This window comes from Coregonus clupeaformis, chromosome 36, assembly GCF_020615455.1.
Source record: "Coregonus clupeaformis isolate EN_2021a chromosome 36, ASM2061545v1, whole genome shotgun sequence".
In the NCBI taxonomy this organism is placed as follows: Eukaryota; Metazoa; Chordata; class Actinopteri; order Salmoniformes; family Salmonidae; genus Coregonus; species Coregonus clupeaformis.
This window is the reverse complement of record NC_059227.1, coordinates 35,961,404-35,983,311: the sequence shown is the minus strand read 5'-3', so window position 1 is coordinate 35,983,311 and position 21,908 is coordinate 35,961,404. Positions and strand designations below refer to the sequence as shown.

The 21,908-nt window shown below is 41.4% G+C and overlaps 1 protein-coding gene across 4 annotated transcripts in view; it reads right to left on the bottom strand.

The window, feature by feature from the left end:
- The window catches only part of LOC121552275 (sentrin-specific protease 6), a 36,794-nt gene extending 18,205 nt beyond the window's left edge, over positions 1–18,589 (bottom strand). For 2 of the 4 annotated variants that reach the window (XM_041865052.2, XM_041865055.2), the window contains exons 1-4: positions 18,144–18,589; positions 6,162–6,225; positions 5,559–5,674; positions 5,265–5,420 (exon numbers count right to left, since the gene is read on the bottom strand). In XM_041865052.2, coding sequence (XP_041720986.2) covers positions 5,265–5,420; positions 5,559–5,674; positions 6,162–6,206 — 317 coding nt within the window. In that variant the 5' untranslated portion in view covers positions 6,207–6,225; positions 18,144–18,589. Of the gene's footprint in view, positions 1–5,264; positions 5,421–5,558; positions 5,675–6,161; positions 6,226–6,700; positions 6,722–18,143 lie in introns of those variants that run through there. The other 2 variants (XM_041865053.2, XM_041865054.2) reach the window with 2 other exon arrangements.
- Between the last annotated feature and the right edge of the window lie 3,319 nt (positions 18,590–21,908).

Below are 21,908 nucleotides of genomic sequence, written 5' to 3'. Positions count from 1 at the left end.
CCTTCAATGCTGCAGAAATGTTTTGGTACCCTTCCCCAGAGCTGTGCCTCGACACAATCCTGTCTCGGAGCTCTACGGACAATTCCTTCGACCTCATGGCTTGGTTTTTGCTCTGACATGCACTGTCAACTGTGGGACCTTATATAGACAGGTGGGTGCCCTTCCAAATCATGTCCAATCAAGTGAATTTACCACAGGTGGACTCCAATCAAGTTGTAGAAACATCTCAATAATGATAAATGGAAACAGGATGCACCTGAGCTCAATTTCGAGTCTCATAGCAAAGGGTCTGAATACTTATGTAAATTAGCTATCTGTTTTTTATTTTTAATACATTTGCAAACATTTCTAAAAACCTGTTTTCGCTTTGTCATTATGGGGTATTGTGTGTAGATTGATGAGGATTTTTAAAAATTATTTTAATCAATTTTAGAATAAGGCTATAACGTAACAAAATGAGGAAAAAGGGGTCTGAACACTTTCCGAATGCACTGTACAGTTGTGGTCAAAAGTTTTGAGAATGACAAGTATTGGTCTTCACAAAGTTCGCTGCTTCAGTGTTATGAGATATTTTTGTCAGATGTTACTATGGTATACTGAAGTATAATTACAAGCATTCCATAAGTGTCAAAGGCTTTTATTGACAATTACATTTAGTTTATGCAAAGAGTCAATATTTGCAGTGTTGACCCTTCTTTTTCAAGACTTCTGCAATCAGCACTGGCATGCTGTCAATTAACTTCTGGGCCACATCCTGACTGATGGCAGCCCATTCTTGCATAATCAATGCTTGGAGTTTGTCAGTATATGTGGGTTTTTGTTTATCCACCCGCCTCTTGAGGATCGACCACAAGTTCTCAATGGGATTAAGGTCTGGGGAGTTTCCTGGCCATGGTCCCAAAAATTCGATGTTTTGTTCCCCCGAGCCACTTAGTTATCACTTTTGCCTTATGACAAGGTGCTCCATCATGCTGGAAAAGGCATTGGTCGTCACCAAACTGTTCTTGGATGGTTGGGAGAAGTTGCTCTCAGAGGATGTGTTGGTACCATTCTTTATTCATGGCTGTGTTCTTAGGCAAAAATGTGAGTGAGCCCACTCCCTTGGCTGAGAAGCAACCCCACACATGAATGGTCTCAGAATGCTTTACTGTTGGCATGACACAGGACTGATGGTAGCACTCACCTTGTCTTCTCCGGACAAGGTGTTTTCCGGATGCCCCAAACAATCGGAAAGGGGATTCATCAGAGAAAATGACTTTACCCCAGTCCTCAGCAGTCCAATCCCTGTACCTTTTGCAGAATATCAGTCTGTCCCTGATGTTTTTCCTGGAGAGAAGTGGCTTCTTTGCTGCCTTTCTTGACACCAGGCCATCCTCCAAAAGTCTTCGCCTCACTGTGTGTGCAGATGCACTCACACCTGCCTGCTGCCATTCCTGAGAAAGCTCTGCACTGGTGGTGCCCTGATCCCGCAGCTGAATCAACTTTAGGAGACGGTCCTGGCGCTTGCTGGACTTTCTTGGGCGCCCTGACACCGTCTTCACAACAATTGAACCTGTCTCCTTGAAGTTCTTGATGATCTGATAAATGGTTGATTTAGGTTTATCCTTGCCTGTGAAGCCCTTTTTGTGCAATGCAATGATGACGGCTCGTGTTTCCTTGCAGGTAACCATGGTTAACAGAGGAAGAACAATGATTTCAAGCACCACCCTCCTTTTAAAGCTTCCAGTCTGTTATTCTAACTCAATCAGCATGACAGAGTGATCTCCAGCCTTGTCCTTGTCAACACTCTCACCTGTGTTAATGAGAGAATCACTGACATGATGGCAGCTGGTCCTTTTGTGGCAGGGCTGAAATGCAGTGGAAATGTTTTATTTATTTTTTCATGGCAAAGACGGACTTTGCAATTAATTGCAATTCATCTGATCACTCTTCATGACATTCTGGAATATATGCAAATTGCCATCATCAAAACTGAGGCAGCAGACTTTGTGAAAATTAGTATTTGTGTCATTCTCAAAACGTTTGACCACGACTATACATACACTCCGGACTCTGACCTTGCTCGTCCTAATATTTCTAAATTCCACTCTTTTACTTTTTAGATTTGTGTGTATTGTTGTGTATTGTTAGATATTACTGCACTGTTGGAGCTAGGAACACAAGCATTTCACTACACCCGCAATAACATCTGCTATACATGTGTATGCAACCAATAACATGTTATTTTATTTGACAAGATTCTTCACTTGGTCGTGAGGATTCTCCATACCATGCTGTTTTGTGAAAACAATGTGATTAGATTTAACGTAGCTACAATGAGCTGTGGCTCAAAGCAGCCTCAAACGTTTTCAGTCAGACATTCACGCTTGCCCTACAGAGTTGAAATGTTCTAGCCAACATTTTGAATTTAATAACATTGCTTGTGCACTTCAGAGCTGTAACGATTTGACACTTTGGCTTTGGTTAAAGGCAAGTACAAACGCATACTAATAGTGGTCATCGCTCCATCTCGAGTCTACACATTCTTGGTGATGGGAAACAACGTCTCACTGGCTTCTTCTCTGGCCAGCTCTCATTGGCTATTGCTGATCACTGTTCTCAAAACTTGTCGTTGCACATCTCACACTACAAAAGCATTGCAGATTTTGTGCCGATAAAATCAAACGTCTGAAAATATCGGGACGTCTGGGACTGCTCAAAGACGAGATCAGTAGTCCTCAAACTGTGTCTCTGACCCACTCACATTAAACGAGCGTCGGTGACGGCCGCGCCCGGAGTGGACAACAACATGGGGATTTTGTCTCTGATCTTAAAAAATTGTCTGGGACAGGTAAATCGGGGCCAAAATTAAAGAAGTAGTTCAGGAGAAAAAACGAACAAAATATAATTATTGTAAAATTGACTGTGTCCATAAAATGTATATACTAAGTATAAGCTGGAAGTAGAGGCCTAAGCATTGTTGTTCACTAGTTTACTCCAATTAGGGAAAGGGTGGTGGGGTTGGAAAGTAATAAAGGGGAATATATATATTTTTTAAAGGATGTGTGTGTGTATGTACAGTGGGGAGAACAAGTATTTGATACACTGCCGATTTTACAGGTTTTCCTACTTACAAAGCATGTAGAGGTCTGTAATTTTTATCATAGGTACACTTCAACTGTGGGAGACGAAATCTAAAACAAAAATCCAGAAAATCACATTGTATGATTTTTAAGTAATTAATTTGCATTTTATTGCATGACATAAGTATTTGATACATCAGAGAAGCAGAGCTTAATATTTGGTACAGAAACCTTTGTTTGCAATTATAGAGATCATACGTTTCCTGTAGGTCTTGACCAGGTTTGCACACACTGCAGCAGGGATTTTGGCCCACTCCTCCATACAGACCTTCTCCAGATCCTTCAGGTTTCGGGGCTGTCGCTGGGCAATACGGACTTTCAGCTCCCTCCAAAGATTTTCTATTGGGGTCAGGTCTGGAGACTGGCTAGGCCACTCCAGGACCTTGAGATGCTTCTTACGGAGCCACTCCTTAGTTGCCCTGGCTGTGTGTTTCGGGTCGTTGTCATGCTGGAAGAGCAAGCCACGACCCATCTTCAATGCTCTTACTGAGGGAAGGAGGTTGTTGGCCAAGATCTCGCGATACATGGCCCCATCCATCCTCCCCTCAATACGGTGCAGTTGTCCTGTCCCCTTTGCAGAAAAGCATCCCCAAAGAATGATGTTTCCACCTCCATGCTTCACGGTTGGGATGGTGTTCTTGGGGTTGTACTCATCCTTCTTCTTCCTCCAAACACGGCGAGTGGAGTTTAGACCAAAAAGCTCTATTTTTGTCTCATCAGACCACATTACCTTCTCCCATTCCTCCTCTGGATCATCCAGATGGTCATTGGCAAACTTCAGACGGGCCTGGACATGCGCTGGCTTGAGCAGGGGGACCTCGCGTGCGCTGCAGGATTTTAATCCATGACAGCGTAGTGTGTTACTAATGGTTTTCTTTGAGACTGTGGTCGCAGCTCTCTTCAGGTCATTGACCAGGTCCTGCCATGTAGTTCTGGGCTGATCCCTCACCTTCCTCATGATCATTGATGCCCCACGAGGTGAGATCTTGCATGGAGCCCCAGACCGAGGATGATTGACCATCATCTTGAACTTCTTCCATTTTCTAATAATTGCGCCAACAGTTGTTGCCTTCTCACCAAGCTGCTTGCCTATTGTCCTGTAGCCCATCCCAGCCTTGTGCAGTTCTACAATTTTATCCCTGATGTCCTTACACAGCTCTCTGGTCTTGGCCATTGTGGAGAGGTTGGTGTCTGTTTGATTGAGTGTGTGGACAGGTGTCTTTTATACAGGTAACGAGTTCAAACAGGTGCAGTTAATACAGGTAATGAGTGGAGAACATGAGGGCTTCTTAAAGAAAAACTAACAGGTCTGTGAGAGCCCGGAATTCTTACTGGTTGGTAGGTGATCAAATACTTATGTCATGCAATAAATTGCAAATTAATTACTTAAAAATCATACAATGTGATTTTCTGGATTTTTGTTTTAGATTCCGTCTCTCACAGTTGAAGTGTACCTATGATAAAAATTACAGACCTCTACATGCTTTGTAAGTAGGAAAACCTGCAAAATCGGCAGTGTATCAAATACTTGTTCTCCCCACTGTGTGTGTGTGTGTGTGTGTGTGTATGTATATATGTATATATATAAAAACATGGGGGATTGGAAGTGATGCAGACAATTACATTGATGGAAGTTACAATCTATCTGCAATATTAAGCTGATCTACCCCCTAAGAAAAATAAAATAAAAAATAATTTTTAAAAAACTGCGTCTCTGACCCACTCACATTAAACGAGCGTCGGTGACGGCCGCGCCCGGAGTGGACAACAACATGGGGATTTTGTCTCTGATCTTAAAAACTTGTCGTCTGGGACAGGTAAATCGGGGCCAAAATTGTGTAGTGTACACCCGGCTTAACTGTGTGCTAACACTAAACTACCTACTACATTACTTTACCAATACAATCAAGTCTAACGCAATAATAGTTTATCACAATGATTAAACGGGTTGCACTTCCTACTTGATGTCAATTCGCCAAACTTAATTTATCAAATCGCCTAAATAAAGTGAGTAACATGTCTCTTCGATCGACAACCAACTACTTTGAGAAAGAAAGCATTTTGTCAAATGAAACCATTCTGTAGCTCTCAATGCTATGTTATGCAGTACGATTACAGTGTGACTTCAGTGAGGACTCGTACCTTTGGACAGGTTTCCTCATTGCAGCAGGAACATTGTGGGTGTGCTGAAATGGTCTCCCCTGTAGAACAACTCCTTGAGACTGTGTTGGGCTGACTATTAAATAGTCAGTTCTGTTAGGCATCCGTGACATCGTTGCTACGGTGTTTGGGATTTCACTGTAGTCGAGGAAGCAGAGGAACAACATTACGGTTTTGCTATAAACAGGTTGTACTGGTTCATTGTGATATTTGCAATTGTCAGCAAAACATTCCAACTTGGACTGAAGAGATACTTGCAACAGTGATATGTCATACCTTAGCCTCTTGCCACTTCCTAGTTGGTTTAGAGCCCGTATGTGATTATTTGTATTTGGCCTGTTTTCATATGTTTTTAGGGGATCCGCAGAAGAGAAGTGCCTAAGCGCGGGGGACTGGTGGGGAGAGAGAGCGAGCGAGAAGAGAACAGATAAGATCATTAACACAGAGGATCTGGTGACACAGGTTGCAGGACATTTTTGCTGAGTACATAGATACAGAATTATGTCTGAGTGATGCTGCATGAAAAACTGATACACCCCGTAGAGTATGACAATAACAGCACTGATCTGATGTCCTTGTTCACACAGTTGAAACAAGAGAAACATGTTTTGAAGATTGTTATACTAGCCTAAAGTAAAATCACATTCACAATAAAGTTAATCAGATTAAATGTTCTGTGTATAATAACAGAGTGTTGTAAGGATCAAATGTCACAACATGAACTTTTCACCAGCAGCAGCATAAAACCACCCCATTTTGTTGGTAGTCCCCTGGATGGCTTTGCCAGACATGCTTTGGCAGAGATAGTGAGAGTAGAGCGAGAGCTGGGCAGAGTAACAATGCCCTAAATGTGAGTCATGAGGAGGGGGGCCACAGTACCTTCTGTCCCTCTGGGGAGGAGTGCTGTTGTCTGTCCATCTCCATGGTCACCACCGATGTGCTGCTTAGGAGAAAAGAAGAGCAAGAAAAGGGGTGGAAGAGAGTGCTTAGATAATGCCTTGGTTTTATGTCCACTTAGGCCTAACCATTGGATAAACATATTGGGTACTTCTTCCAGTTAATGGATTACATACAGTATATTATTGGATTACAAATATGTAATTATGATGATTATGTGATACATGTACTGTAGTTTTACAGTAACATCACCGCCAGGTTGTATCTCTAGTGTAGAACAAAAGTCTACACACTTCCATCTCAACACAATGACTCTGCATGCAGACAGTGTGTGTACATGTGGCCGTGCGTCAGTCTATATATTAAGCTGGCAGGCAGGCAGGCTCTCAGGTGGGAATAGGAATACACAGAAAAGAGAGAGGCTTGGGGTCCATCTTAGTCTGGTGGATACTGCAGGGTCAAATTGATGCAGTGCAGCGAGGGCTGAGTGCTGAAATTAGGTCCGGAGGAGAAGTGCTTACTCGTGTCTCCTCTCCTCTTCACTGCCATCAGAAAGAGAAAAGCTCCAGTTCTACTTGTACCCTCCATCTCGCCTGGCCTGTGATCTATCCAGAGCTTGAATATAATAAACCACAACTCACATCAGTTCAGTTATACGAGGCCAAATGAAGGCATCAGTTGAAATGATCACTAATAATTTCAACATTGCTTGTATTACCGCCATATGTATAATTCAAATCATCAAAGAGCAACCTTGATTCAAGTTGTCAACAAAGAATAACTGACTACACCTGTTATGTTCTTTGATGAATAAAGCACAACTCATGTCTGCAATAAAACTGTAAGCAGAGGAAACAAATCGGCAGCTGAGAACAGAGCAGGTGGTACCAAGGAGCTATTCCCCCTCTCTCTCTCTCTCTGTGGACCACAATACTCATTTCCTGGTGACTCTCATCATACATTTGTAACAGCCTTAGAGGCTTAGCACTATGCTGCTCGAAAATTAGACATGGTGGAGTTGTAATATCTCACGAGAATCACAATAGCTGGTTTAGCCAAAAACAGATTTTGGATGGTGGTTTTTCATGAAAAGCGATATGAATGATGCTTTGAGGAGCTGTGTTTTGTTTCCGGTGTTGACACCCTGTCATTATTGCAATCACTTAATTGTAGACCTCCCTGTATCAATTTCTGAGGACGAGGAAAGACATTTGACCTCTGTAGGGTAAATCCATTTGAATTCAATCCCATTTTGACTGCAACCCTTTTGATTTGAAAGAAACATTCCATACATAGTTGCCCATTGTACAAGTGATCATACTTTTTGGACCTTAATGCCAAAACATTCAAGCGCTAAAGGTGCTCAAAGTTGACCTATGTTGCATACCGCACTATACCATGTGACATCCATGTCTTCATCACTGGATAAGAAAAATGGTTGAGATTGATATCATTTAAAAGCTTTTAAACAGGGTTGTCAAACTGTTTAATAAATACATTTTCTAACCTTAAAATGTCAATTAAATAAAAATGTGCTAAGTATTTCTTTCATATTCGCATATGTTGTAGCTTAGACCCTATTTTATAATTGTTTGAGGTTTTTGCGTTGTAGCCGCCATCGGTTGAGACTCATACTCTTGAATACAGGGTGGGTGTCATGTTTTGGCTGATGAATGTACTAAAATGGGAATAAAATTGAAATGTTGACTTTCAAATGGTACCACAAAGATGGTTGGTCCACACATCAGATATTGTTGACTTGAATGGGAATATCTGTTGTTTTAAATTATACAGTCAATCCTCCATCCTCTATGGAAATCACAGAAATATACATATTGGAATAGACATTACCATTTAAGTTGACATTCAATGGTGGGTGGACCGGTGGCCATCTTTGTGGAAGTAATTAGAAGTTAAAATGTCAATTAAATTTAAATGTCAATGGTGTCCCAGCTAAATTGCAGTGGTCTGAAGGGATAGGTCCATTCTATGAATTATATTTCTATGATTGAAATGGCACCAACCCTGTTTTGAAGAGCATGTTGTGTCTCAACCGATGGTGGGCACAACACAAAAAAACCAGAGTTTACGCGTTTTTAGATCATTTATATTAAAAAGGTTTAAAGAATGTCCGTTTTTTCAAGAAATTATTAAATAGTTTGAAAACCCTGTTTGTAAGCATTTCAATTATATCAAATTCAACCATTTATCTTTTCCAGTGATGAAGACATGGATGTCTCAGTGTGGTATGCAAAATGGGTCAACTTTGAGCACCTCTATATCTCCTGAATGTTTTGGCATTCAGGTCCAAAGTCACTTTCTGACCACTTCTTCCATTGGCAAACATGTATGGAAAGTTGTGTTTAAATCAAAAGGGATGCTGTCAAATAGTGCTTGAATTCATATGGATTTACCGTGTAGGAAACCATTTCGAGGCACTTAAAATGTTTTCCATAGCTGAGCTATTATTAAATTGATAATTCTCCCTGCAGTAAAATACATTGTCGAATATTTAAATCAATCCTATGTGGCACCGCAGCAGGAGAAGTAGTGAAGCTGGGGATGTGGCAGATAGCCAGAGGTCAAAAACAGTGCCACTGTAAGTGCACAGGCAAACATCACAATATAGGACATGCCTAAATCTAGCCGAATTCAGAAAAAATATCTACATAGGATCTTTGTACACCAACTGTAGTCTAGATAACTAAGTCATGGCTTGTCCATTGGGCTCCTTCCATTTCCACCCTACTACTTATGATTTCATAACGTCTTAGGCTATCCTTACAGCATTATGAACGCAAAGCTTCCACCCTACATGTATTAGCCCACCTTCTTCATAACACCGTCAGCAGCCTAAATGAGTTCGACTGGTCAGTCACAGCAGTTGAAAGAGAGCTTTGAGTCTGGCTTGGTGGTTCAAATCCATGGCTCACTGACACAGTCACTGCAGCTTTGTTCCCGTCTCACCCCTGTGGGCACTGTTGACAGACGGACTGCCGCAAGACAGCTCAAACCAGTCTATGGTAGGTACAGCTAGATACTTCCCACATAACTCATCCACTCTAGGCACTTACAGTTATTTATAATTGAAGAAAATTGTTACGGTGAGCATTTAGAGGATTCTAGAATGACAGGCTACCTTTAGAATCTGTCAGATTAATCTCAACGTACTGACCCCCATGGCTCTAAATAAATAAATAAATAAAATATTGAGGTCACTGGTGCTCCCAACTTTAAAAAGTTACAAGCACCACATGAAATTTAGGAGCAGCAGAAAATATGATTTTTGAAAAATTGATTGAGATACAACCTATATGAATTCTAGCTACTTTTGAAGCACATTCTGTGCTCTAGAAACCAGGGGTTGGAACCTGTTCAGGTAACAGAACTGAAAACTGGAAAATTAAGTTTTTCCAAGGTACAGAAGCGGAACCTGTAACGAAAGTGATCCATACTTTTCCGGAACAGAACCGTTATTTTAAAAGCATGGGAGCCGGTTATTAATGTTCTTTTACATTCCACAATTTTTTTCTAGTCCCACAAAAAAACACAACAAATCGCCTATGCAAAGCCCTCACTCTGTCATTCCAGTGTCTGCCTGCAAGCTGAAAATCTTTGCCAGCGTGTGTGCGTGTTCAGGCTACATGCCCCTCCGAAGCATAGGCTACTGTACTGACGTTACAATCATGATTCAGAAGATAGGGAGAGAGACTTGTAATTAGCTAGAGAAGAATGGATTCACTTTTTCAATGCTAGTTAAGGATACTATAGACTTAATAAATCCAACGTCAAACGTGATAACTAACTACAAAAAGGTAAGATGTGTTTTTAATTCTGGTGCTGCTCTGCATACAGAAGCTTGTTAGCTACAGTGCCTTGCAAAAGTATTCATCCCCCTTGGCGTTTTTCCTATTTTGTTGCATTACAACCTGTAATTTAAATTGATTTTTATTTGGATTTCATGTAATGGACATACACAAAATAGTCCAAATTGGTGAAGTGAAAAAAAAAAATATAACTTGTTTCATTAAATTAAAAAAATTATAATAATGGCAAAGTGGTGCGTGCATATGTATTCACCCCCTTTGCTATGAAGCCCCTAAATAAGATCTGGTGCAACCAATTACCTTCAGAAGTCACATAATTAGTTAAATAAAGTCCACCTGTGTGCAATCTAAGATGATCTAATGATCTTAATATATATGCACCTATTCTGAAAGGCCCCAGAGTCTGCAACACCACTAAGAAGGGGGCACCACCAAGCAAGCGGCACCATGAAGACCAATGAGCTCTCCAAACAGGTCAGGGACAAAGTTGTAGAGAAGTACAGATCAGGGTTGGGTTATAAAAAAATATCCGAAACTTTTAACATCCCACAGAGCACCATTAAATCCATTATTAAAAAATTGAAAGAATATGGCACCACAACAAACCTGCCAAGAAAGGGCCGCCCACCAAAACTCACAGACAAGGCAAGGAGGGCATTAATCAGAGTGGCAACAAAGAGCCCAAAGATAACCCTGAAGGGAACTGCAAAGCTCCACAGCGGAGATTGGAGTATCTGTCCATAGGACCCCTTTAAGCCGTACACTCCACAGAGCTGGGCTTTATGGAAGAGTGCCCAGAAAAAAAGCCATTGCTTAAAGAAAAAAATAAGCAAACACGTTTGGTGTTCGCCAACAGGCATGTGGGAGACTCCCCAAACATATGGAAGAAGGTACTCTGGTCAGATTAGACTAAAATTGAGCTTTTGGCCATCAAGGAAAACGCAATGTCTGGTGCAAACCCAACACCACTCATCACCCCGAGAACACCATCATGGTGGTGGCAGCATCATACTGTGGGGATGTTTTTATCGGCAGGGACTGGGAACTGGTCAGAATTTAAGGAATGATGGATGGCGCTAAATACAGAGAAATTCTTGAGGGAAACCTGTTTCAGTCATCCAGATATTTGAGACTGGGACGGAGGTTCACCTTCCAGCAGGACTGACCCTAAGCATACTGCTAAAGCAACACTTGAGTGGTTTAAGGGGAAACATTAAAAAATATATATATATGCACTCACTCATAAGAGCTTCTGCTAAATGACTAAAATGTAAAATGTAATTAATCAGAGAGGCAACAAAGAGACCACAGATAACCCTGAAGGAGCTGCAAAGCTCCACAGCGGAGATTGGAGTATCTGTCCATAGGACCACTTTAAGCCGTACACTCCACAGAGCTGGGCTTTACGGAAGAGTGGCCAGAAAAAAGCCATTGCTTAAAGAAATAAGCAAACACGTTAGGTGTTCGCCAAAAGGCATGTGGGTGACTCCCCAAACATATGGAAGAAGGTACTCTGGTCAGATGACTAAAATTGAGCTTTTTGGCCATCAAGGAAAACGCTATGTCTTGCGCAAACCGAACACCTCTCATCACCCCGAGAACACCATCCCCACAGTGAAGCATGGTGGTGGCAGTATCATGTTGTGGGGATGTTTTTCCATCGGCAGGGACTGGGAAACTGGTCAGAATTGAAGGAATGGATGGCACTAAATACAGGAAAATTCTTGAGGGAAACCTGTTTCAGTCTTCCAGAGATTTGAGACTGGGACGGAGGTTCACCTTCCAGCAGGACAATGACCCTAAGCATACTGCTAAAGCAACACTTGAGTGGTTAGAAAAATTTATGCACTCACTAAAACTGTAAGTCGCTCTGGATAAGAGCGTCTGCTAAATGACTAAAATGTAAAAATGCTTTATATAAAAGTACCATGTATGTCAAATGTAAAATGTATGTATACAGTGGGGGAAAAAAGTATTTAGTCAGCCACCAATTGTGCAAGTTCTCCCACTTAAAAAGATGAGAGAGGCCTGTAATTTTCATCATAGGTACACGTCAACTATGACAGACAAATTGAGAAATGTTTTTCCAGAAAATCACATTGTAGGATTTTTTATGAATTTATTTGCAAATTATGGTGGAAAATAAGTATTTGGTCACCTACAAACAAGCAAGATTTCTGGCTCTCACAGACCTGTAACTTCTTCTTTAAGAGGCTCCTCTGTCCTCCACTCGTTACCTGTATTAATGGCACCTGTTTGAACTTGTTATCAGTATAAAAGACACCTGTCCACAACCTCAAACAGTCACACTCCAAACTCCACTATGGCCAAGACCAAAGAGCTGTCCAAGGACACCAGAAACAAAATTGTAGACCTGCTCCAGGCTGGGAAGACTGAATCTGCAATAGGAAAGCAGCTTGGTTTGAAGAAATCAACTGTGGGAGCAATTATTAGGAAATGGAAGACATACAAGACCACTGATAATCTCCCTCGATCTGTGGCTCCACGCAAGATCTCACCCCGTGGGGTCAAAATGATCACAAGAACGGTGAGCAAAAATCCCAGAACCACACGGGGGGACCTAGTGAATGACCTGCAAAGAGCTGGGACCAAAGTAACAAAGCCTACTGTCAGTAACACACTACGCCGCCAGGGACTCAAATCCTGCAGTGCCAGACGTGTCCCCCTGCTTAAGCCAGTACATGTCCAGGCCCGTCTGAAGTTTGCTAGAGTGCATTTGGATGATCCAGAAGAGGATTGGGAGAATGTCATATGGTCAGATGAAACCAAAATATAACTTTTTGGTAAAAACTCAACTCGTCGTGGTTGGAGGACAACGAATGCTGAGTTGCATCCAAAGAACACCATACCTACTGTGAAGCATGGGGGTGGAAACATCATGCTTTGGGGCTGTTTTTCTGCAAAGGGACCAGGACGACTGATCCGTGTAAAGGAAAGAATGAATGGGGCCATGTATCGTGAGATTTTGAGTGAAAACCTCCTTCCATCAGCAAGGGCATTGAAGATGAAACGTGGCTGGGTCTTTCAGCATGACAATGATCCCAAACACACCGCCCGGGCAACGAAGGAGTGGCTTCGTAAGAAGCATTTCAAGGTCCTGGAGTGGCCTAGCCAGTCTCCAGATCTCAACCCCATAGAAAATCTTTGGAGGGGAGTTGAAAGTCTGTGTTGCCCAGCGACAGCCCCAAAACATCACTGCTCTAGAGGAGATCTGCATAGAGGAATGGGCCAAAATACCAGCAACAGTGTGTGAAAACCTTGTGAAGACTTACAGAAAACGTTTGACCTGTGTCATTGCCAACAAAGGGTATATAACAAAGTATTGAGAAACTTTTGTTATTGACCAAATACTTATTTTCCACCATAATTTGTAAATACATTCATAGAAAATCCTACAATGTGATTTTCTGGATTTTTTTTTTTCTCATTTTGTCTGTCATAGTTGACGTGTACCTATGATGAAAATTACAGGCCTCTCTCATCTTTTTAAGTGGGAGAACTTGCACAATTGGTGGCTGACTAAATACTTTTTTTTCCCACTGTATGTAGCAGAAAAGCTGCAAAAAAACAAAAAATATATTTGTCCTCCGAAGGATGGGTTAATAAAAAAATATATATAATAAAATAAAGAAATATGTAATTCATTCATTGCTATGATCATATATCTCCTGAAGAAGCTATCCCTTTTCCTTTCTGTGCCCCCAAATGTTTGGATATACTAGTAAAGTTACCAGGTTGTTAGCTAGCTAGCCATGACTGAACAAAGTGTAAACAAATGGTTAACAACGCACAAGCAGTTTTAAAAACGGCCCATGACATGGTTTATGATTATGAATGTAAAATGATGTCCAGGCGATCCACTATAGTAAGAAACAAATGTTGCACCGTTAATATGGGTCAGATCTTTTCCTGTAGTAATGATGCCACCATGACGCTATCTTTTTTCTCTAGGGTACTCAGAAACAACGGTACAGCGAAGCCTTATCATTACAACAATTATCCTAGTCACACAGTGGTCCCGAAATAAAAATCAGCAAAATATTTTGTCACACTTTAGAGCCCACTGACCCCTCTCACAGGATGTGGTCTATAAAGCTAGCAATTTAGTATAGGAAGAAGGAATAAACCAAGCTAATCCAGTAAATTACCTTTATCAACACGCCTTTGGGTTGCATAAACTGTCCCCATATTAACTACTTCCTTGCTGCACATAGTGTGTGGCACAGGCAGTGAATAACTTAGGCCTATTACTTACCCTAATTGGTCATGACTACAATGTTAAAGGTCGAGAACAGGTTTTTCATCAAACTGGATGATATTTGTATGAAACCAGTTCATAGTAGGTTGACCCAAGTATGAAAAATGACTGTAGCTGGTACATTGACAAAGTTCATCCTCCCCATGTCAACCGCTTGGATTGAGGAGGCACACATTACTTCCGGCTTCATGCAACTTCACGTAAAGACGGACATTTTATACACCAATAGTAGTGTTTTATAATCTTAACTCATTTAAATATGCAATGCCTTAAAACCGTCATCACGTGTGCGTTATATGGCTTTGTGTACAAACCGTAAAATAGCTCAAGCAGAATGTGTCAGAATGATACTGGTAACTAACCCCTTTTCATCTGTGTTGTGACTTTTAGCTAGCAGGCTACCTACCAGCACGCCAGAAAAAGCACACTGTTGTGACTAGATGCCATAGTGTTAATTTAACGTTACACTTTTATTTCACTTTCCATTTATTTCACTTTCCATCTCCAAACATTTCCCTCTTCAAAAACATTACAGGCTACAAAGACAGGCTCCTGGATCGCCTCTTCAACGAGTTCACCCTTGATCCAGCACAGTATGTGGGGAAGCTGTGCGAGCTCTCCATCCCAGGACCCCTGTCTGCCCAGTGTGAGAGGCCTGACAAGGAGGCCATAGCTGGATTTGTCTCCTGCTTCAAATCTTGGGGGTGACTGAATCCTGCTTGATTGAAGCAGGGTACATGGGTCCCCCTCCACTCCCTATCAATCTCTGTAGTTGGTTGCATTTCCTAAAGCCTAAGTAATTCACTTTTACATGATATGACATCACATTGTTACTTTGTATCGTTTTTTTGTTTCAAGCATTCGGACGGGAAGGTGAGCGTTACAAATTGTACGAAGCAATGGGGTCCTGCACACTGTAGGGTGGTTGGGTGCCTATATTAGGCTTCTGGCTCCAATTTTTTGCGCTAAATGTCTCACCATTATTTCTCAGGAGTGTTCATGTTTATCAATATTTCGGCTATGCTGGCCTATTGTAAATTATCAAATAAATGTCTGATCAATACATACACTACATTTACAATAGCATGTGGACACCCCTTCAAATTAGTGGATTTGGCTATTTCAGCCACACCCGTTGCTGACAGGTGTATAAAATCGAGCACACAACCATGCAATCTCCATAGACAAACATTGACAGTAGAATGGCCTTACTGAAGGGCTCAGTGACTTTCAACGTGGCACCGTCATAGGATGCCACCTTTCCAACAAGTCAGTTCGTAACATTTCTGCCCTGCTAGAGCTGCCCCTGACAACTGTAAGTGCTGTTATTGTGAAGTGGAAATGTCTAGGAGCAACAACAGCTGAGTCGCGAAGTGGTAGGCCACACAAGGTCACAGAACGGGACTGCCAGTGCTGAAGCGCGTAAAAATCACTACTGAGTTCCAAACTGCCTCTGGAAGCAAAGTCAGCAAAATAACTGTTTGTCGGGAGCTTCACGAAATGGGTTTCCATGGCCGAGCAGCCGCACACAAGCCTAAGATCAACATGCGCAATGCCAAGCATCGGCTGGAGTGGTGTAAAGCTCTCCGCCATTAGACTCTGGAGCAGTGGAAATGCGTTCTCTGGAGTGATGATAACGCTACCTGCCCCAATGCATAGTGCCAACTGTAAAGTTTGGTGGAGGAGGAATAATGGTCTGGGGCTGTTGCTCATGGTTCGGGCTAGGCCCCTTAGTTCCAGTGAAGGGAAACTTAACGCTACAGCATACAATTAGATTCTAGACGATTCTGTGCTTCCAACTTTGTGGCAACAGTTTGGGGAAGACCCTTTCCTGTTTCAGCATGACAATGCCCCCGTGCACAAATCGAGGTCCATACAGAAATGGTTTGTCGAGATCGGTGTGGAAGAACTTGACTGGCCTGCACAGAGCCCTGACCTCAACCCCATTGAACACCTTTGGGATGTATTGGAACACCGACTGCGACCCAGGCCTAATCGCCCAACCTCACTAATGCTCTTGTGGCTGAATGGAAGCAAGTCCCCGCAGCAATGTTTCAACATCTAGTGGAAAGCCTTCCCAGAAAAGTGGAGGCCGTTATAGCAGCAAAGCGGGGACCAACTCAATATTAATGCCCATGATTTTGGAATAAGATGTTCGACGAGCAGGTGTCCACATTATTTTGGTCATGTAGTGTACAATTCTGAACATATTGTCATTTATAATGCTAATGCAGAGGCACCAATAAATTGTCCAGTACACTTATTGTACGCTGTTTTCATGTGCTTATGTCTAAGCTTCTAAGGTGACTCAGGCTTGACTAATTCTTGTGAAGAAGTGTATCAGTGAACTTTATTCTGTAATTAGCTACAAAACAATAACAATGCAATTGTGTATTGCTGCTGTTTGTCTGATATCCAACAGTCCATGATCAGCTCTGTTGACCATGAGAGCATTTTGCAGAGAAAATGGGTTGAGGCATACTATTTAGGCTCAGAATAACATGTGGCCCATTGTTTACCTGGTCATCAATGACATGTGGTCCATTGTTTACCTTGTTACCTGGCAACGACCACAGGGGTGTTTCAAAGAACTGTCAGTCAAGGCCAGCTCAGAATTATAAGCTCCCCACCCACTCAGCCTGTTCTTTCAGGCTCTCTGATAGTTCGAGATTAGAGAAAATGTTCAATTTCTTCAATTCTGCATATTTTAATAGAGTAAAAATATTGTGGGTGATGTTTTGGTCATTAAAAGGCTATTTTTACTTGGGAAATTGGATGACTTTGTAGGACCTTTAATACAAAAAAATATATTAAATGTGTTAGTCTTGTTTGGAGTTGTGTGCTAAGGAGCAATAGTCCTCAACTCCCCCACCCCTGTCCGACACTGAATTTGAGACACCACATTTGACACTGGCATGGTGCTTAGCTACATTAGTAGTCCCTTCTTTGACATTGCATTACTGTTAAGTGTGCATCTATACAATGCATAATACTGTTTAGTGTGCATCTATACAATGCATAAGCATGCATGTTATATACATAAATCATATGCTTTGTCCTTCCTTGGTTGCTGGCTATTTACATAAACACCTTCATCAGACTAGCTAACTACTAACTTTGTTATGTGCTGTCTGAAATGAAAAGCCCTGGCTGGGCTTTACCTTGAAAAGCAGAAAGAATGCATTGTTTATAGGTAGCTAGTTAACCAACAAATAACGTTACGTTGATCCTGTTGAAACTATGTAGCTATATTTGAAATACAAAATGACATTAAACGTATAGTTGACACGAAGGCCCGTCAACAATTAGGTAACTTACGTTAGCTAGCTAGGCCTTGCTGTCTGACCGTTCGCAAGTACAGTACAACTTTATTCCATGGCACAGCAAGCTAGCTATATTTATGTAACTCACGTTAATCCTGTAAAATACTGCGCAAACCTAACAGTCAATTAGTGTCCCATTTCCTACGATATTTGAGGCCAGATAACAAGCTAGTACTAGCTAGTCTGATAGCCAGACATAGCTAACGTTAGCAAACATCAACAATAGCTGCTGGCTAGTTTAGTAGATGTACTCATAATAATTCAATTTTAATCGTGCCTATTAGTTAAGTCGTTTTGTTTACCAAATGTCCATTCACTGTCACCAATGTACAGCAGCTGTAGGTTATGCGAATAAATGTAGTTAGGTCTGTAAGGCATAGCTAACTTTAGTTAGCTAACTAGCTCGCTCTGAACATGATTGAACCCACATTTACACGCGTGCAATGTATCTGATGACGTCTCATTTACCTAGGAATGCGATTGCTAACCAACATTGCCTTGAATTTACAATTAGGTGAATACAGTAGCACCTTACCTTCAAAAAAGCTTATATTGTGGGCCATGGTTTATTCCATGTTCTTTCTCTCAGCTGGTTTGCTTCTCATCAGCGACCCACTCTCGCAGAGGGCTCGCGATTAGGTTCTTTGTGGTTCTACGCACAACGCAGAATGTGTCGATTACTTTTCTTTGCTAAAAATCAAGTTGCCAAATGTACAGTAATGGTCTCAGAATAATTTTGCTAGCACGACACACATTGTGTTCATTCGATTGTTATAAAGTAGATAGCTAGCTATAAACTGCATGGCCAACATTATTTGGTAGCTAGAAGAACTGACTGGAAAAGCCCCTATTGATTTGCCTATTATTATTATTATTTCTCATTCAGGTGCTAGATTTTTTTTTGTTATATCAAAATAATACGTGGGTCGACTTGGGCACCCCTGCGGCTGCTGCTGCCTCCACGTAGCCTATTCTGTCTGTGAAGGTAAGGGCTAGCAAAGCTACTGTAAGTAGGCTCTAAATTCAGCCATGGTTACAGTCATCTGCCATGATAAGCTGCCTGGCAAATTATAGCTTGAAAATTATTGGGCTTGTGTGCAACAATGTGACAAAAGATCTGATGTAGCCATATCCGCGGGAAGTAGGGGTGTTATTTTTTATATAATCCCCACCCCACACACAAAATTAGTGAACTAGGCATTTATTACTCCACTATGAGTGGAGAAAATACCAGCAGTCCCAACCCAACAGCATCCCCAACCCAAAACATCTTCCTGCGGCCATGGATGAAGCCTATTGATGATAGCAAAGTCAATTTTGACAAAAGCTGTACCCCTTCTAGACAAAACCAGAGAAATCGTCCCATCCCTACTGTTCAGCAGTGTTCACAGCATCACTTATCTGAAATACCACATCCCTCAATTCCCATTCCCAAACCACAGCGAACTGCTAGGTGGAGTCAACTCTACAGTAGCAGCTTTTGCAACCGTCTCTGTAATTTATTTATACACTAGATGACCAACAGGGGGCGCAGTTTTGAAGCCTCCGCGCCTCCATTTTATTTTTTATTTTTATTTCACCTTTATTTAACCAGGTAAACCAGTTGAGAACAAGTTCTCATTTACAACTGCGACCTGGCCAAGATAAAGCAAAGCAGTGCGATAAAAACAACAACACAGAGTTACATATGGGGTAAAACAAAACAAAGTCAAAAATACAACAGAAATACATATAATATACAGTGTGCAAATTTAGCAAGTTATGGAGGTAAGGCAATAAAATAGGCTATAGTGCAAAAATAATTACAATTAGTATTAACACTGGAATGATAGATGTGCAAGAGATGATGTGCAAATAGAGATACTGGGGTACAAATGAGCAAAATAAATAACAATATAGGGATGAGGTAGTTGGGCGGGCTAATTTCAGATGGGCTGTGTACAGGTGCAGTGATCGGTAAGGTGCTCTGACAACTGATGCTTAAAGTTAGTGAGGGAGATAAGTGTCTCCAGCTTCAGAGATTTTTGCAATTTGTTCCAGTCATTGGCAGCAGAGAACTGGAAGGAATTGCGGCCAAAGGAGGTGTTGGCTTTGGGGATGACCAGTGAGATATACCCGCTGGAGCGCAGACTACGGGTGGGTGTTGCTATGGTGACCAATGAGCTAAGATAAGGCGGGGATTTGCCTAGCAGTGATTTATAGATGGCCTGGAGCCAGTGGGTTTGGCGACGAATATGTAGTGAGGACCAGCCAACAAGAGCGTACAGGTCACAGTGGTGGGTATTATATGGGGCTTTGGAGACAAAACGGATGGCACTGTGATAGACAACATCCAATTTGCTGAGTAGAGTGTTGGAGGCTATTTTGTAAATGACATCGCCGAAGTCAAGGATCGGTAGGATAGTCAGTTTTACGAGGGCATGTTTGGCAGCATGAGTGAAGGAGGCTTTGTTGCGAAATAGGAAACCGATTCTAGATTTAACTTTGGATTGGAGATTCTTGATGTGAGTCTGGAAGGAGAGTTTACAGTCTAACCAGACACCTAGATATTTGTAGTTGTCCACATACTCTAGGTCAGACCCGTCAAGAGTAGTGATTCTAGTCGGGTGGGCGGGTGCAAGCAGCGTTCGGTTGAAGAGCATGCATTTAGTTTTACTAGTGTTTAAGAGCAGTTGGAGGCTACTGAAGGAGTGTTGTATGGAATTGAAGCTCGTTTTGAGGTTTGTTAACACAGTGTCCAATGAAGGGCCAGATGTATACAAAATGGTGTCGTCTGCGTAGAGGTGGATCTGAGAGTCACCATCTTGGCACTCCCCCACCGTTGTAAAACATATTTTGGAAGCTGTAGAAATGCATTTATTAATGCATATATATGTTTTTGCCACATTTATTCTATTACAGATACCATCATGCATACTTTCAAATTAAATTATGTGAATTAAACATACAAATAAAAAATGGCAAAATATAGGCCTATAAAAATATGTTCATTTAAGTCATTTAGCAGATGCTCTTATCCAGAGTGACTTACAGGAGCAATTAGGGTTAAGTGCCTTGCTCAAGGGCACATCGACAGAGCCTTGTCAGCTCAGGGATTGGAACCAGCAGCCTTTCAGTTACTGGCCTAACACACTAACCACGACGCTACCTGCCACCCATTTTCCTGAAAGTATAATTTAAAAAAAGTGATGTTACTGTCCCCATTAAAACAAAAAAATACATAAACACATGTAATTTTGTTCTTTAAACATTTAATTGAAATACTTAGTAGAATTCCATTCATCCCTATGGAGGACTGCTTCTGGGAGGTCCAATATGGCCTACAGGTGGCTTCAAAGCCTCTCATTGGCCTCTCATTGGCCAATACATAGCATCAGTAATCCAGGGTTTATATACATCATTGGTACAAATCCGAATGTCACATAGCTTCTTCGCTCCTCGGAGGCCTCATTTATAGCCGTTGTGTACATTTTACACAAAATATCTGTGTGCTCATGAGATTTATAAACTTGGTGCGCGCCATACATACGCATTTTCCCATTATAAATCAGACCTGTCTTTAAACTGTGCAGGCATAAACAAGCATTATAACTCTGCCTGAAAAACACCAATCATTCACCTTTTATGGTGACAATTTTATGTATTGGAATTAGGCCAAGACAGTATCTCAAATCAAATCAAATTGTATCTAATAGGCCCAATTAAATGAGAGATGCGCATCGTAATATGTTGTATGGCTACTTCGGGAATATGTTTTTATTCTTTATTTTATTTAACCTTTATTTCACCAGGTAAGCCAGTTGAGAACAAGTTCTCATTTACATCTGCGACCTGGCCAAGATAAAGCAAAGCAGTGCGGAAAAAACAACAACAACACAGAGTTACATATGGAATAAACAAAACGTACATCAATAATGCAATAGAAAATCTATATACAGTGTGTGCAAATGTAGTAAGTTATGGAGGTAAGGCAATAAATAGTCCATAGTGCAAAATAATTACAATTATAATTTAGTATTAACACTGGAGTGATAGATGTGCAGAAGATGATGTGCAAATAGAGATACTGGGGTGCAAATGAGCAAAATAAATAACAATGTAAATCACAATATGGGGATGAGGTAGTTGGGTGGGCTAATTACAGATGGGCTGTGTACAGGTACAGTGATCGGTAAGCTGCTCTGACAACTGATGCTTAAAGATAGTGAGGGAGATAAGTGTCTCTAGCTTCAGAGATTTTTGCAGTTCGTTCCAGGCATTTGCAGCAGAGAACTGGAAGGAATGGCGACCAAAGGAGGTG